This window comes from Cololabis saira, chromosome 4 (assembly GCF_033807715.1).
Source record: "Cololabis saira isolate AMF1-May2022 chromosome 4, fColSai1.1, whole genome shotgun sequence".
In the NCBI taxonomy this organism is placed as follows: domain Eukaryota; kingdom Metazoa; phylum Chordata; class Actinopteri; order Beloniformes; family Belonidae; genus Cololabis; species Cololabis saira.
Genome location: NC_084590.1, coordinates 23,328,057 through 23,345,622, shown reverse-complemented (window position 1 = coordinate 23,345,622; position 17,566 = coordinate 23,328,057). Strand labels below are relative to the sequence as shown.

General features: G+C 41.4%; 1 protein-coding gene across 1 annotated transcript in view; it reads right to left on the bottom strand.

The window, feature by feature from the left end:
• The window catches only part of hip1 (huntingtin interacting protein 1), a 65,906-nt gene that overhangs the window by 26,860 nt on the left and 21,480 nt on the right, over positions 1-17,566 (bottom strand). The window contains exons 2-6 of the mRNA XM_061719189.1: positions 6,906-6,969; positions 5,751-5,893; positions 5,527-5,583; positions 2,986-3,066; positions 1,181-1,257 (exon numbers count right to left, since the gene is read on the bottom strand). Coding sequence (XP_061575173.1) covers positions 1,181-1,257; positions 2,986-3,066; positions 5,527-5,583; positions 5,751-5,893; positions 6,906-6,969 — 422 coding nt within the window. The remainder of the gene's footprint in view (positions 1-1,180; positions 1,258-2,985; positions 3,067-5,526; positions 5,584-5,750; positions 5,894-6,905; positions 6,970-17,566) is intronic.

Below are 17,566 nucleotides of genomic sequence, written 5' to 3'. Positions count from 1 at the left end.
TCAGTTACCACAGTCACACATCTGTTTTCAGGGTAGGACATACAAAAATAACAGAAGAAACGGCCAAGGCTGATGTAACTGGTATCCTTCACATTACATCACCACTGATGCATAAGAAAAGGGGGGCAGAGGACAAATACAATCAATTTTCAATCCTGATTCCCCCCAAAAAACAAAACTAAACTTGGGACGTGTAAAATGTAAATAAAAACAGGATACAATGAAAGTGTTGAAGTTTGGAAACGTCACCCTGTTCCAACTTGCTGGAGTTTTGTTGCTGCACTCAAACTCAAGACTACCTCCTTTTATGGTAAATCTCCCAAACTTTAAACATCTGATGAGTTTCCTATATTGTATATAAAATAGGGGTTTGAGAATTTTTCAAACCATTAAATATTGTTTTTATTCTTATATTTTACACAGCATCTTCTTTGGAAGATTTTATTGACAAATATCAGATTTTTTCTTTTCTTGGGATAGACTGTAAGTTGGTAAGACTCTAACAAAAAGATGAAATATTCTTTGTACACCATTTTTTTTCTAAACTATTTTAAATATATAAATATATAAGCCAAATTGTTTTCTTTTCCTTCACAAGGGTCACATTAGAGGATGATGAGATATGATTGTTGGTGTTTGTCAGCAACATTAAACAAAAGCTACTGAGGTGCATTTCACGAATCTCGGAGGAGAAGCTGAGCGTGGCCACGAGAATGACTTGCTGAATCTAAGTGCAGATATGGATGTCTTAAAAACTGCCAAACGGAGCACGAGTTCACAGAAAAACAACACGCTACTTCCCAGTGTCCCTTAAGCATCATCATGAGATCCCAGGGAGTTTACAAGTTACAGAAAACCCACAGAATTAAAAGCATCACAGTCGACACTAAAGGCAAAACTTTGACTTGCTTCTGTTTATGGGTTGCAGGCCAAAAGCGATCCCTCTTAGAGCTCTGTAATTGTGAGTTTCTACGTTTTCATCTGCTGCGCCGTCTTCAATTTGATTAGCTTACTTTAACCAGCTCATTTTTTAAAGTTTGGTCACAATTCAACTCTTTCACCCATCGCTAGAACTCGTTAACAGGACGAGACACTGGTTCAGCTGGTACATGAGCCCAGCTAGGTAGAGGAGAAAAATAATTGACAAAAAACATCCACGGCAGCAGCATACAACACTCACAAGTTGTTAACGTCGTTCTCTCCCACCTCGTCGAGCTGCCTGTTTGACATCTGGAGGTTTCCGGGGAAACGAGGATTCTGCAACAGGAGACAACAGGATGAAACTTTAATCTCAAAATGATAAAAGTTCAAGCCTCCAGACATCCGTCTGAGGCAAGAACCTGTTAGTTCACTGCCAGATGTTTATGACGTTCACTGAATGCTGATTAAACTCAAACAATAAAGAACTATTATGGGCATTAGGCAAGTGTTGCATTTCCACTTCACCACTTTTCTTTGACAACTGAAGCTCTGGGTTATTCTCAACCCCACATTATGGCCTCTGTAATAAGTCCCCATTAGAAAAACAAGCAAGTTTTGGTAAACGGTATCCTTTGTCAATAGCTTCATTGCAGGACGTTTAGTCTTGGGAGACGTGCAGGAGACCTGCTTGAGATCTTGAGGTCACTGTAAAACTATTTTGGATATGGATGTCTCCACCTAACACTGTGAGACTGTGTAAGACAGGCCTCGCATCTATATTCAATCATCAAAAGTATGTGCAGAGCTCTTGAGTCCTTCAAGGCCTCTGCAGATGAGTTCACATTTGATGATTTAAAACGGGCCTGGGTGTGCAGCAGCCACGGGCTCTCCTGCCCAGTCGGGTTTGCTTTGACGCTTGTCACTAGTCATAGCAACAGGTAACAGTCTCGGGTCTTAATGCCCTTTGACTGCTGTCAGACTTAGTCCCCATCCATCGTGTAGGTTCTCCGTTTTGAGGCTTGATTAAACCAGGAAAAAAAAATCTCTGGCTGCCTGTTAAATTTAGATTTGCATTCAACTGTGGCAAATCTGTTTGTCTGCTGCCTGGAAAATTAACAGTCTGAGGAATTACTGTGTCCTCATATGGACAGAAGTGTAAAGACTGGTCATACAGGGCGAAGATGCAAAGATGCTAGCCTCATACACATTTTTGCAGACAAATTTTGTGGTCGCTTGCAAATGGCCCAGTTTGTTTGCAGGCCAACTACTAAGTGCAAACACTTCAACGATGTGGTGTACAAGTATCTAGTATCTGTGAACATTTATAGGACTTGGAATGCAAGGATTTGGTGAGTGAAGTTTCACAAGGAATTTCAACCAATTAAAACTCCATGAAATGGTGTGAGAAGAAATATCTGAGGCGCCGATCGAATGAAACAGCCAGTAACCAGTAACAGCCAGGAACCAGACATTAAGAGACTTTTTGCTGACTGTGGACGGCAAAGTAGAGGAACGGGACAGTCTTCAGTTTATGGAAGTAATGCTTAGTGAAGGCGCATTCTAGGGAGGGGTTATACCGCCTTCACGGGATCACTGTGAACCCACAGCTACATATTTATCAGGCAATCTCTTTCTGTGAGAGCTGAGATGATTTCAGACGACTTGTCTGATGGTGTGTAAGCAAATGCAACGCATTTGGGAGAATCTGCCAGTAGGGAGGGGATCAAAAAAGATTGCATCACAAAAGCGTCATGTATCTTGAGTTGATGCTTAGGTTGGAGTTTGCGCTCCCAGACTGCCCTCAACCTTGGGTGAGATAAAACGTCTCCCCTTCAGCAGAGCAACAACCAACCACATCTTCCTGTGATGGCGTCAACTCCCCCCCCACCCCTGCTCAGCTGGCTCCACAGAGCTACATTACAAATGTTTTAGAGTCCATTAGCTGGAATTCTCTATAAAGGTTCACCCTGGAGAGACGCGTAGGCGCTAAAAGGAGAGTCTGAGACAAAGATAACGAGTGATGAGGGAGACTGGTGCAGGCTTTTGTAGGCCAGGCCAACTCACTTTGACGTGAAACTCTATTTTGGTGATGAGCAGTTTGAGGTAGATGCTGCACAGCTTCCCATAACCTTCACTCAGGTGGCCCTGGGGGGGAAAGAGGAAAATCATGAAAATCAAAGACAGAATACAGCCTTGTTTCTGCTAGAAAACTGATGTATTGGATGGTTCAAGGAAACAGAAGAAGGAAGTTGGAATTTTAGGGGAATCAGTTATCTAAACAATGTGGTATAATGTGCACAAGAAATCCTCTCAGTAAAAGCTGTGGTGATACCAGTCGAGTCTGAAGTTACAGCAGGCTGTAGTGTAAATATTTCTGTCCTTCTAGGGTGGGAAAAGGTTGAACATCCAAAGCTATTTGGGTAATTGCGTTGCACTTCCGTTTTCTTGGGGACTGGGAGTGAAACAGGAAAGAGATGCCACAACCCCGGTCACAGAGACCCAACTTCCACTTTTCTCCTGCCTGGTGACATCAGCAAAAACTGAGTCCGCATAGCAAGCATATCGCGGCCTCCGCCCTGCGCAGCGTTGCCCAAGACATAGCTGAGGAGTTGCTCTTCTGATTTTATGACTGACTGGGTTTCTGAAACTGTAAAAGTTTAATCAATAACCTCTGAACTTTTATAAGTCTTCTATAAGACGCTGATGGGGAGTATGGTTTCATCTGCAGTCATCTGCTGGTGTGGTGGCAAACCAGTGACTTGAAAAAACTGCATGAACTAATGAAAAGGTCTGTGTGTGTGCTGTGAACTGCTGTGAAACCCCTGGAGCTGATAGTGCATAGAAGAATGTTGCATAAGCTGCCAAACATAATGGCAGACGACCCAGAGGTTAAACAACAGCGTCTTTAAGGCAGAGACTCATTCAGGTTAACTGCAGTTTACACAAAAGATCGTTCCTGTTTACAACTCTATCATGTCTTTATAACCGGCTACTGACTGACTGGTTTATACTGAAATAATATCAGTTATATCAGATGAATGGATTATAATTGAATCGATGCTGAAAGATATGTGCATTCTTAAATGTGTTCAATAATAACACTTCTCATCTACACTAAGTGCAGTTCTGCAGTGTGTTATTAGTCAGTCTGATGACTTGAACAAGCCCCAATGATGAGGGCAGAAATGTCCCACAAAGAACCAAAACAAGAGAACAACTGTGTCCTTCCTCACATTTCCGCTTAACTTTAACATCTACTGAATTTTGGACTTGAGATTTAACTCATATCCCACTTTGCTGACCACAGACTAGTTGGTTATATGAAGTTTGGTTTGCTCCCACAAGTCCCTCACATCACACAGCTCGACTGATGCAGATTCAGTCATAAGTTCAATAGTTCATTTAGTTAGCTGTGAAATGAAGCTTATGGGTTGACTCTGAATTAAAAGTAGCCTTCATTCAGTGCACTTTACTGACGGATGCCATTTCTACTTCCTATACCTCTTTACTGCAGTATTCATGATCAGTTTGTTGCTGTGCGTAGGAAAAGAAAATAAGGGACTATCAGCGCAGATGCTAAGCAATGGACTGATACAGACAAATCACGAAGATTAAATCAGGACTTTACAGCAAAAACACAAAAATAGCTGAGATTCACAGCTGGAAAATGTTTTCTGCTGCACATGAAAGACAGGACAAGAACAATATCATACTGTTATGAATATTCAGAGCGTGTGAGAGAGCAGGATTAAGAACCAAACAGGCCCATGCAGGGATTAAGAGTGTCCTGCAAGATAACGGATGAATATTGTTGTCAAAAGGACTGGAATGGGTCTAACAGGTTTCCTTCCAAACAGGAAGAGATGCATGACTGTGAGGCATCCCTCTTGAATTAATAGTGTGACTCGTCTTAGGTGGAAGAAATCCAGTTGGCTGCTAGTCCTGTTCACAGCCGTGAGCTACTTAAAATTAGTTTGAGTTGATTTGTCTGTCTGCCATCTATTAAGGGTCATTTTGAAAAAGGAGTTGATGCAGCACCGCTTTTTCAAACCATGTTAACCTCACTGGGAGCAGGGTTGATCCAATATTCCACAAGAGTAAGAGCTGGTTTTATTATAGATAACACTGATACTACTATAACATGATATATATTATAATTCAATAGTTTAAAATGGTCACAAACTGCTTCATGTACATTTACTAGGTGTCTGGTTCTGATGTTGCTCTCACAGACTGGATTGAAACAATAAACTTGAATAAACTGGATTTTTTTCCATGGAGGACCTTCTTAATGTCAAAGGTGATCATGTCTGCAATTTTTAATCATAGCAGGAAATTAAAAATGTTTAGAGTTAAAAGTAGATTAAAATAATTGACCAATATGGGAATAATGAACTTGCCAGATTAAAAACCCTTCAACATTTCTGCTATCGTTTCTCCTAATTTATCATCTAAGGACAAAATAATATATATATTTTTCAAGAGACAGAATCTTAGTAATTGTATCCTTTTATCATTTACACTAGAAAACATCCAGGTCCAAGAAAAAACATTATGGCCAACATTTGTGAATGCATTTCAACAAGTTTCTGCATCTTTGCTTACCCACATCCTGCTCATATCAGTTAAATCCGCTTTGTTCCTCATGGAGTCCTTTATCACCTGGAGCGCCGGCAGACACCGGGCAGCGGTAGTATTTCCATCACGTTGAAGAAATAAAGAACAGATGAGAACAATTGAGGAGAAAGCTTTCAATTACAGGACAGACACAAAGTCGATAGCGTGCTCTGGGGTGTGTGAGCGGACAGTCTCGAGTCGTCTTTACGTACGTTTGGGTGTCCGTCTCGCAGCAGCTTGTGGAAGACGTGGCAGAACTTCCAGCACAGCACTGCGTTGCTGGAGAGAGGAAGCCGGTGGACCACCGCCCAGAAAGTGTGGGCGCCTTTCTCATGATGGGTCCCCAAGATGCAAGGTGGCGGAGACAGTTAAGGATCACTGGCTTAAATTGTAAGTCACAATGTTGACCAACTCATGAATGATGATGATACTTCATGAACTCTCTTCATCTCCCTCCGCAACCTCAGTGTGGAGATCCATACTTGTATCTTTTCATACAATTCTGATGTACTCATTATACATTAACTCATTTTTACAAATGTTTACAAATTGCAACACAGAGAGACTGTATTATTAATATCCAACCATCATCCATAACATGACCACACCACTACTGAGAACATCCTCCTTGTGTTCCCAAAAGAGCTCTGACTGGTCAGTTCCTGGACAAAGAACATCTGGAGCTGTCCTGGAGTGGCAGGTACCATGTTAGCAACACATCCCTTCGGTGATGAGAGTCTCTGAACTGGAACTGCTTCTCAAAGATGTCATGAGCTCACATCAGACTGGCATCTGAAGTGTTGGGAGACCAAACTGAGACTCTCTGTTGTCTGAAATGCATAAGAATGGACTGTGGTGGCCTGCTGGAGGGGAAATGATGCTGTCATCTTGGGGCTTATGATTGGTCTGCTAAACATTGCACTGTAACACTAAGAGCAGGGTCTCCTCATATTGCCCATTCAATGGCCATAATGTTATAGCTGATCAGAGTAAAATTGAATATATTCAGTTGGCCTCACATGTGACGTTCTTCTACATAAAAGCCAATACCGCTTTCCCCTCTTTTTTAACTTAAAACCCAAATGATTAATAAAACATTTATTTATTTGACCTCTCATTGATTTGAGATGGCCGTTTTGTTCTTTAGCAAGTTTGATAATCAGACATAGAAGAAAACTCCTTACCGTGCAGCTTTTTTTGTTTTCTAGTTGACTAAATTACCTCTGCAGCAGGAGCACGTGCAGAAAAGGAGGTTGCACCAAGTTTGTTGTTGTGCACCAACATGACCCTCCTACTCTACTCTGCACACACATGGAAATGAATGGACTTGTTCGCCGTTGCACAGACACATGACAATGTGAGGATATTCCTGGCATGCTTCTCTTTGACAGCCACCTCCTGTGTGTTGATGGCCTTATTGATGCTGACAGCCTGCGAAGAGGAGGAAAGGAAGAGAACAGGAATCAGCCCACAGCTTTTTCACGCAAGCATTTCCTTAAAAAACTTGAACCTCTCAGAAAGTTGCATTGTCTCTTCCCGAACCACATGGGGACTAGGATGCAGCAAGGTTGTTAAGAAACGCCTGATTGACCCATTTTCTGCAGAGTTAGTATTCAAGGCAGCAGCTGGGAAGCCTTGTCTGCTTGCTACTTATGAGGAGCTGTAGAGCCTTGCGGGTAAAAAATAAAGAAACTATTTCACTGCCATCGCTATCTTAAATTACAGAGATGTGACAGAGCATTTACACTGGAGCAGAACATTGAGTTATCTTCTTTAAGCTGCATTTAAAATCAGGGGATTCAACATTCAAGATAAAAAAATACTAAAAAATAATGACACTTGTTTGATTGCATTCCGTCTACTGAGTTTTGGACAGAATACCACGACTGAAACAGACAGCCCTGAGCCATTTCAAACCATGAAGCATGAATTCAACCTTCCTCTGAGCCTCGCTTCAGTAAAAACACCCAACAAGACTATGAGAGGATGACTTCAATGAGATGGGACCATCATGTAACCTCATCCGAATGGGAAATTGTATGTTTGTTTGAAATCTACAGAAAACTCTTCATAATTCACTTCTGTTTGAAGACAGAGATAAAGAGTGAAGAGTAAAGAGCATCAATGCTAGTAATAGCTAGCCTAGAAATCTAGACGTACCACAAGCATGTTTAAATTTGCTTTGCAGGTACATCTAGCTACCACCTGTTGAAGCTCAACAACTACACCCAAAATTAGGGAGCCAATCAAATCAGTCTATCCTTGTAGAAAGAGTTTCTGGGCGGGCTTAATGGGAGGACGACAGGGTAGCAACGTAATTTGGTTGCAAACAGAGTAGATGGCTGCAGCTGAGGAATAGCAGCTTTGGCATCGATAGTGAAAGATTAATACTTTTTCTTTGAAAACAGAAGACGGAGTTCAGATCATTCCTTAGAGTTCGGTGTATTTGCTGTTTTTGGCTACAGCTAATGCTTAATTTACTCTTCTACGCGACACACTCCACCATCGACTTGTTTCTGTTGCTCTGAATACGTCACCTTGTGCGATGCTCTGATTGGCCGTAGCGCTAACTAACTACATGCAGAGGCAGTTTTTTTTTATTTATTTTTTTTTTATTAATACTTTTTTTTTTCAAGTTTTTTTTACATACATACCTACAGTGAGCAATGGCGTAACTGAGATGGCGCTACAGAAAATACCCCAGTGGTCAATAGCAGTATGTTTAACAGATAAAAAACAAAAACAAAAGAAAGAAAACAAAGGAACATCACTAGAACAGAAACAAGTAAATCGATACAGATTATAGCAGAGTTATTGTTGCATTCAGTAAACAAAATATTTCAAATAAAAGACAGGTTGTCTCCTCTTTACATATAATAATCGTCACACTTTCCCCAGAAAGCATCACCCTTGTCCTTTTGCAGTCTCAGACTGAAGGTCAACCGTTATTCAAACATATTTTGAATGTTGCTTTTTATAATTTGTCCATTCGTTGACAGTAGGAGGTTCCTTATGAAACGCCTCGTTATGGCCTTTTTGCCATAAAGACTTTCAGTAGATATCTGTCCTCCTTAGCTATTTCCAGGTCCATGTTCCCCAGGTAAAAGGACAAACAGGTAAATTCAATGTCATAACATAGGACTTCCTTGATAATTTTGTGTACCTCATCCCAAAAAAGATTTGAGAACAGGGCAACCCATGTGTGTATGGTCCGCCGTACAGTGGCCACACTCTCTCCAGCACTTGGGCGGTGATCCCGTCTGTTTGGATTTTTGTTTTGGTGTTTAAAAAAAATCTAACTCATGTTTTTCCAAGAAAGGTCCCTCCACTGTTGTGAGGCTGTGGTGTTAATTTGTGTGTTTATAATATTAGTCCAATTCTCAGGAGAAATAACGATTCCCAGTTCTGTTTCCCATTTTGTCTTAATATAATTTGTTCTCTGACCGCGTATTTCAACTGTATAGTTCACCAATAATTTTCCTGGATAATTTTGAATTTTAGGCCCTAACGAACATTTGAGTAATACCTGATACATTGCTTTGCATAGATCCTTCAACATTCTGATCAAAATAATCTCGGAGTTGGAAATATCTATAAAGATCCCGTCGGCCAAGATCATACCTTTCTGACATAGTTTTGAAGTCTATAAATTCACGTCCATGTCATATAGTCAATGCAGCTTGAGCTACATATGTATGTGACAGTTGAGACTGCAGCCAATGCAGATGTTTCTAACCCTGCGTTCTCTGTAACCACTAGACTCCAGTGGTTGCATGAAGGACTCTATTTTATAGAAATTGATGACAAAATGACTGCTTTTGAATCATGACTTCATTTCAGATTTTAACCACTAATGTCAAAAGTTGATGAATAGAGCATAGTGTTAATTTTGTCAAACTGTGTGACTCTAAAGAAGGACTTCTAACAGCAACAAACAAAACTAACAAATTGTGGTGATGGAGCCATTTGTTGGAACTCTTCCTTCACAAATGTCATGTGTGATGCCAGTAACTTTACTGTTCACACTACATGACTGCTCAGCAACAGAGGGTCACACACACCACATGATCTGACAGGAACTCGGTCACCTAACTAATCTCATGTAAGAAATGAAGCGCAACCTTGTGCACAAGAGAAGTTGATTATCTGATACAAGAAAAGAAATGAGCAGTGATGAAATAAAGTGCTAAATGTTTTGTTCACAGCACAAAGAGCTTAAGAACATTGGCAAATGAATGGGTTAATCACAGTTCTCACACACGAGAAGCCCGGTTTGTCTGAGAGTTGAATCAGTTTAAAAAAATGTTTAGTGATGAAAAAGTAGCTGGTGTCATGGTATGCTGCGTTGTGTCTCGTTGGATGTTTAGTGGTTTGCATGTTTCTTCTACAGCGTCCCCTTTCTAGCAGTGATCTCACCTGAGTGGGAAGACTCGACAAGTCTCCGTGTTTCACAAAAGATGAAAGAGGTTTAGCTCAAGTGACATCGCTTCTGGCAAATTTAAGGATTTCCTGCCATGAAATCTCTTTTGACTGAAGCATAAAAATCATTAAAAGTTCCTCTTTCACATTCATGTCAGAGATCAACAAAATCTTACTTCCCATCTTCAGCATTTTTAACACTTTTTTTTTATCCCCGATTTTTTCCCATTTTTAATCACCCAGAGCTCTACCTAAGTGACAGTCTTTTTTTTTTAACCCTTTCTATATTAAATAAACCAGTATCACTCTCCCCGCCTGGTTAATAGTAAACTATCAACTTTAAACATCTTTTAAAATCTCATGTTTAAATATCAGTTTCAGTTTGAGGAACATCTGATTGGCGTATAGATGCCACAGTCCCCCATTTCTGCCACCAGTAAGAACCAGCCAGAGTAACCTGACTCCCATACCGGTGGTCTCTGGAGACAACTGTGTATCGTTTTACAGCACTATGTCACACATCAACAGGGATTGAGTTATAGTTGACGTCATGTCAGAGGTGAATAAGACACACAAGGAGGTAATGACAGAGAGAAAATGAGAGTGACCGAGCAAGAGACCAAACAAGAGTCTTCGTGGACAACGTCATAAAAGCCAGGTAACCTCCACACCTTCAGGGGGACTTGCTGAATTAAAAATGTCAAACGTTCCTTTGTGCTGAATTAGTGACAAGCTACTTTCATAAAAACAGTTCAATCAAAGCTTTCAGATCATAAATAACAATAATAAACAATTCCAACATTACACACCTCTCAAGGGCATTTATTTCTTAAAGGGGAACTATTATGGCATCTAATACCTATTTTAAACAGGCCTTGAATGTCTTAATAACAAGCTTTTTGATTGTTTTTGCTAAATAAATTAGAAATTCAGCCTCTGAGCCATGTCTTTATCATCCCATTCTCTAACCTCATTATCTATGCAGGATTCTGAGTGGGCGGGGCTATGAAAATGAGGCTCTGTGCTGATTGGCTGCCTGAATGACCCGATACAACGCTACGAAAAAATGGCGGAAGCTCCGGCCGGCGGAGTTAGTTTTGGGCGTGGTTTCACGCATCAGAGGCCAACTGATGCAAATTGCATTTTGGTTATGTAACGACAGGAGCAGAATCTGAACGGCTCGTAGAAGCCACATCACACTGGATGGCTCATCCGGGCGGCTGTACAGACACTGCAGAATTTGTTTGCTTTCCTCCTTCTCTGAGTTGGCAGGCTGAGGGGAGACCACTTTATATATGTTAAAGCAAGAGAAAACGTTTTTCTATCATTTCATAATAGAAAAACAAAAAAAAATTGAAAAAAAACAAGACAGAAATAAAAACGCCCATTTTCAGGGCTCAGAGCTCAGGTCTCCTCCTTAACTTGAGGAGTGAGCAGCTTCTTTTCACCAGACAGGGTGGGGTTTCTCCCCAGATCCTCCCCACCCCATCTGGCGCCCCGGTTGGCCAGAGGGGGCATGTATAGCCCAGGACTGTTGCATGTTTTTGTGAGGGTAGCTCACATTGCTACCCAAGGGAACATGGGGAGAACATGCAAACTCCACACAGAAAGGCCCTTTCACCAAAGTGTGGGCACCGAAGTCATGGGGGAACCAACACGCACTTCAGCGCCCACAGCGTCCCCGGCGGGAATCAAACCCAGGACCTTCTTGCTGTGAGACGACTGCACTACCAGCTGCGCCACCGTGCCCCTGGAAGTGGATTCATTAAAAAGGAAGTGGACATTTTAATGAGATCAGATATCATTGGATGAGTTTAATAAATTGTGTATTTGTTGACCGTTATTTAGGGATGGGCGGTATGGACAAAAAAATGTATCACGATAATTTCTGGCATTTAACCCAATAACGATAAAAAAAATACCAATACAAAAACGTCATCAACGGGAATATTTCTTTTCTTTTCTTTTCTTTTTCTCTTTCTTTCTTTCTTTCATGCTCCTTTCTTTCAGGCTCATTTCTTTCTTCTTTCTTTCTTTCTTCTTTCTTTCTTTCAGGCTCATTTCTTTCTTCTTTCTTTCTTTCAGGCTCATTTCTTTCTTCTTTCTTTCTTTCAGGCTCATTTCTTTCTTTCAGGCTCATTTCTTTCTTTCATGCTCATTTCTTTCTTTCTTTCTTTCTTTCTTTCTTTCTTCTTTCTTTTCTTTCTTTCTTTCTTTCTTTCTTTCTTTCTTTCTTTCTTTCTTTCTTTCTTTCTTTCTTTCTTTCTTTCTTTCTTTCTTTCTTTCTTTCTTTCTTTCTTTCTTTCTTTCTTTCTTTCTTTCTTTCTTTCTTTCTTTCTCTTTCTTTCTTTCTTTCTTTCTTTCTTTCTTTCTTTCTTTCTTTCTTTCTTTCTTTCTTTCTTTCTTTCTTTCTTTCTTTCTTTCTTTCTTTCTTTCTTTCTTTCTTTCTTTCTTTCTTTCTTTCTTTCTTTCTTTCTTTCTTTCTTTCTTTCTTTCTTTCTTTCTTTCTTTCTTTCTTTCTTTCTTTCTTTCTTTCTTTCTTTCTTTCTTTCTTTCTTTCTTTCTTTCTTTCTTTCTTTCTTTCTTTCTTTCTTTCTTTCTTTCTTTCTGGCTCATTTCCTCAATTTATCGTTTTTACCGTGAGATGACAAATTCTTACCGTGGGGACGGTTTATCGTGAATGGTAAAATATCGCCCATTCCTACCGTCATTCATCTTACCATAAATAACTTCACAACTTCAAGCTCATCAGCTGGATATTTTGGTTTGAAGCTGTGAACTGACTTGCAAAGGTCATAGTAGCTGTTATTCATTTCAAAACGAGCCTTAAAAATTTTCACAGTTTCGCCAAGTTCGAGGCCTTTAATGTTTCAGAGTTTGAGCTGTTTCAGATGGTTTTCAAAACAAGGAGTTCTGGCGCAGCATCTGGTTGACATTTCACATCACAGACGAGAGGGGGGAAAAAAAATGAAAGAAATCAAACCAATAAAGTCACAGGTCTCAACAGCCGGCTCAAACACACCCTGAGATGCCAGCGAGCGAGGAACAAAGCCCGACGTGTATCCTGTCACTATGGTCGGGAGCCATACTGTGGACTGCGAGTGTGGCGGCTTGGGTCAGCAGAGGACAGGGTCGTCTTTCATAATCTAACTTCCCGCAGATGTCCTGAGTCTGCTCCTCCTCTTCCACTGGGTGAGCCGGTGGGACTGGACATCACAGGGAGAGTGGCTCAGGAGGAGGGGTGTGGTGGGAACGAGGCAGGGATGAAGGAAAGAGAAAAGTAGGAATAATGCAGGAGCACGCACCGCTCACATGGTCTCTAGACAGTGATGAACCAAAGCAGTGAACTCTCACGAGAACTGCATCTGGACCGCTCTGTTGAAGGTGTTGTGGGCCGTTTTAAACATGCCGGAAAACTCAATCCAGATCATATTTGTATACATCTTTGTCAATGATCTCATCAAAACACGCACCCTGAAATAAGAGATTAAGTTGAGAATAGAGACAAGTGGATCTATTTCATAACTCATCTCCTGTCCCGTCAAAACAAGAAAACAACAGACGGCGTCCTCCACACCCAACGTCCCTCTAAATCCCATTTCATCACATTTTCAAGCAATGAGGCAACTAAGTTTTCTGTTCACAAATATGTAATTTGTGCAAAATTCAACTCTTATTTGTTATATAAATAACTGAGATTAACAATTTAACTGTAATTTTTATCAGGCCCTTATTCCATAAGTCCACTAATGATCCCAAACCCTTATCAAAAATATCTGCCATTTAATGTAATTGATATTAAAACACAAGCTAAATAAATATATCAACGTCTGGTTAAAATTCTAACTTTAGTAAAAGAAATGAAACATTGCACCTGTCCACATCGGAGGACGTGTGTGCAACGAGGTGATGTCAGCACATCAGCAGGCAGTGAAGTTCTTTAAACACTGAAAAATAGTGTGGAAATATGATATTTGTCTGTTTTTCTAAACTGTCAACGAGGTCAGGTATGAGATCAATTCTAGCTTGATCAGGATTATCTCAAATAATTGTGATTCACTGCAGCAAAGAGAGCTAAGGGGTCCCATGAGCCACAGATGGGCTGCAAAATGTGTCCCATGTTAGTTAGTCTGCCATGGGCCCGTCTGTCAGGTCCGTGGTGGGGCTACCGGTGCCTGCCCATGTGGACTGAGTGGGCTCTACCTGGACTTTAGATTGGACCCTGATGGTTCATTTGTTTAATGTGGAGCAAATATTACTGAAAGTATGTGGGAGCTGCACAACTTGATCTTTTCTTAGCCCATTCGCTATACAGTACTTGAATCCCTCCCGTCTGTGGCCTGTAATACTGAAATCATGCCGTCCTAAGCAGCAGAAGCTGGAGCAGGGAACTGGGGTTGCCAGTCTGTGTGTTTGTTGTTAGATCCTCTAGTTGGGACGAAGTCCTGCTCAGGATGTCATGAGCTTCAGTTATGAAGACTGATCCACCTGCTGTCTAGATAGTTTCCGTTTACTTGCCATGAGGAATCACAAATCCAAATGGGGTTGGTTCATTAAAAAAAACAAAACAAGTATTTACAGGGTTTGAATGGAAACGTTTTAGAATATACTCACCTTAATCTGAATAACCTTTAACGTCAGGCTGATTTTAATCTACAACTTTATACTATGTAACCAAAGATTGGAGGATGGAGCACGAGATGTGAAAAGCAGATGTTTGCGATATTCAATCCTTCTCATATTTCAGAGCTCAAACACCAACTGTGAACCCTTTTGCAATGTGTCACCGTTGGATCATTCAAGTGCTCCTGAAATGAAAAACTGATCAACACACAATATTGTTCCCAAGAAAGACAAGAACAGAAAATTCCAATTCCTGTTATCTTGACTTTCATCCCCACGGTGAGAAAGTAGCGCCATCATATTGCTGCTGGTTCAGACGACGACATTTAGCATGTTGCACTCATCTACACTTACGCCATGTAGAAAACACAATGGCAGCGTTTTTTAACCCTTTCCCAGAGAGCTCCTATTGACAAACTTATTCAGTGATGAAAACATTTTGTTTACGCTGCGGCCACGTGTCACTTAGAATAACAATTAGGGAAGTCACTTTTGTGTCATTTCCTGTTGTGGGTGTTGCGGCACAAAGGCCATGCAGTGATGAGGACACTCAGCGCTGAGACCAAGGGTTTCCGCTCAGGCTGTTACGTGACTATAAGATCTCTGTCATCTTTTCTATTTTGTCGGTGTTGCATCAGTTCTTTTTTTCCTCTTAATTCACTCCTTCAATCTCACAGTCAAGGGAAAGAAAATTAAAAAAAATGTTAAAAAAACATTCAAGGGATGACTGAACAAACGCCTGTGCCACTGGTTCCCACATGAACGTGGCCCAATTAGCCCACAGTGACACTTTGTACGTTGGTTGGGTTGAATGGGAGCGCCAGCTGCACAGGACTCCTGGCATTGGCGGCTTGCTGGCTTCAATGCATAAATGGTCTCTTAGCCCCTCACAGTGCAGCCGCACAGAGCAGCTGACACAAGTCACGTGATGCAAACAATTCAGAGGTGAGAAATTCGAGCAAAGATAGAAAGAAGCAAAGATCTGCCCTGAAGGAGGTGGGGCAGACATCCATGTCACTGTATCCACAGAAAGACCAACTTTCCTTTCCTTCTTGTCCCCTGCAGCCCAAAGTAACGAGCAGCATTCAGTCTGCGCCACACCAGCTGAACTCAGAAAACATTTTTTGATATTTACAAAAACTTTTGCTCGTCAACAAAAGTGTTACTGATACAGCGTTGGAAGCGTGTAAATTTTGGCCTGGCAAGTCCCAAGACGGCGCTGCAGAAAGTGGCGCATTGATATGCTGATCATAGCCTGACTGTGTCCACTAAAGGGCCAGAGCAGCGGCATCCTCTGCCTGCTAAACGACACGGCCTTCACTCACCAACTCGTTTCCACATCCTTCCCGTCCCTACACTGATCCACCACAGCACGTGATTAATTCATGGAAATTAGATTTTTCCCGTGTTATCATGCAGACATGTCATCGTGTCAGGGTGAGGTAATGATGTCGGGAGAGAAAACAACATATATTTCTGTCTCTGCTGTGCAACGTTTTCGTCCAGGCACGAGAAGATGATACGAAGTTAAAAACTGAATGATAAAATCCAGAAACACTTGGTCTCATGTTTTAAGCTCATTGAGGTAGAGGAGCCATCCTTTGATCACTTTTAATGAAAGTAGCATTTAAAGTTTGATGATCGTCATTCAGGTTTGGGAAGAAGCAGCTTGAATTTGAAGCGCTCAGAATAAAATGTAGAGTCCTCTCAGCTTCACACACGTCTCAGGTGACCCCATTTGTCTCTCATTTTAACTTTGTGGAAAAGGAAAAGGACAAGTGGAGATGTTGGCCTCGAAAAGCTCATCAGAGGGAATTTTTTAACTTTCCAAAGCTCACACGCTGGGGTCCCCGCAGCCTATGAAATTAAAACAATTGAGCTGCGATGACTGGACATTTCTCTCTCTCTCCTTGATTCAAAATCAGCTTCTACATTTCTTTCCATCCCATCCACCTATTTTCTTAAACCGCCACGGGGGTCTGCTGGAGCCTATCCCAGCTCATTACAGGCGAGAGGCAGGGGTAAACCCGGGACAGGTCGCCAGTCTATCGCAGGGTCATTTTCTTTACATGAATGACCGGTTAGGAACTTGAAGGATACACATGTTAACTACGATGTGGAAAGAAAATACACAAATATCTCACACTTGTTAAATGCTTATTATTGTTGAAGTATTTCCTCTTCGTTGCCCTATCCGTCCACATCTGTCAATGCAAGAACAAAAAACAAATCCAGTGACATTTACAAGAGGCATGTAAAATAAATGAATGATTGTTTAGAAGGCGGTGTGCAAGCTGATGGGTGAACATTGACAGGAAACCACGAGGAGTGGAATCAATCAACACAAAACGCTCTGTGAATGCAGCAGTCCTGTAAAGTTGAGCAGGGTTGAAGGTTTGGTCATTGTGTGTGTGACGCTCAGCCAGGCTTCCTGTATTGGCACGCCCTGCACTGCCCATTTCCTGCCTGCGAGCTGAAAGTGCCCAGGTCTGCAGCCCCGCTACTCTCGTCGACTACGGACCTCGCTCAGCCGAGCCAGACAGGCAGCGGCCGAGACCAAACCCTCGATTCTGTCACATTTCCTGCTTCTGGGGTCTTACAGGTGTCTTTGTGCAAAACGCAGATGTCTACGCAGGAAAAGAGGAGGATTAAAAGGCGCAACGTGTTACGTAAAAGGTGATAACATGACGGACAGGATCTAAAACATACAAAGCTCCTGTGCTTAAAAAAAAGACCGTCCAAGGTATAGACGTCAAAAAGCACAGCATTAAAGCCATTTTCAAACACCTTTCCTGTTTAATTATCCAACAAATGTAACATATGACTTACATACACATCTATTTAAAGCTGAGTTTCCGTCCAGCTGGTGTATTAGTTAAATATCAAATAAAAATACACACCCACTTCCTTGAAAACATACAACTCAACGCACACGCACGCCTACTAAAAACAGATTTCACACAGAAACACAGGCCCTCCATCACCC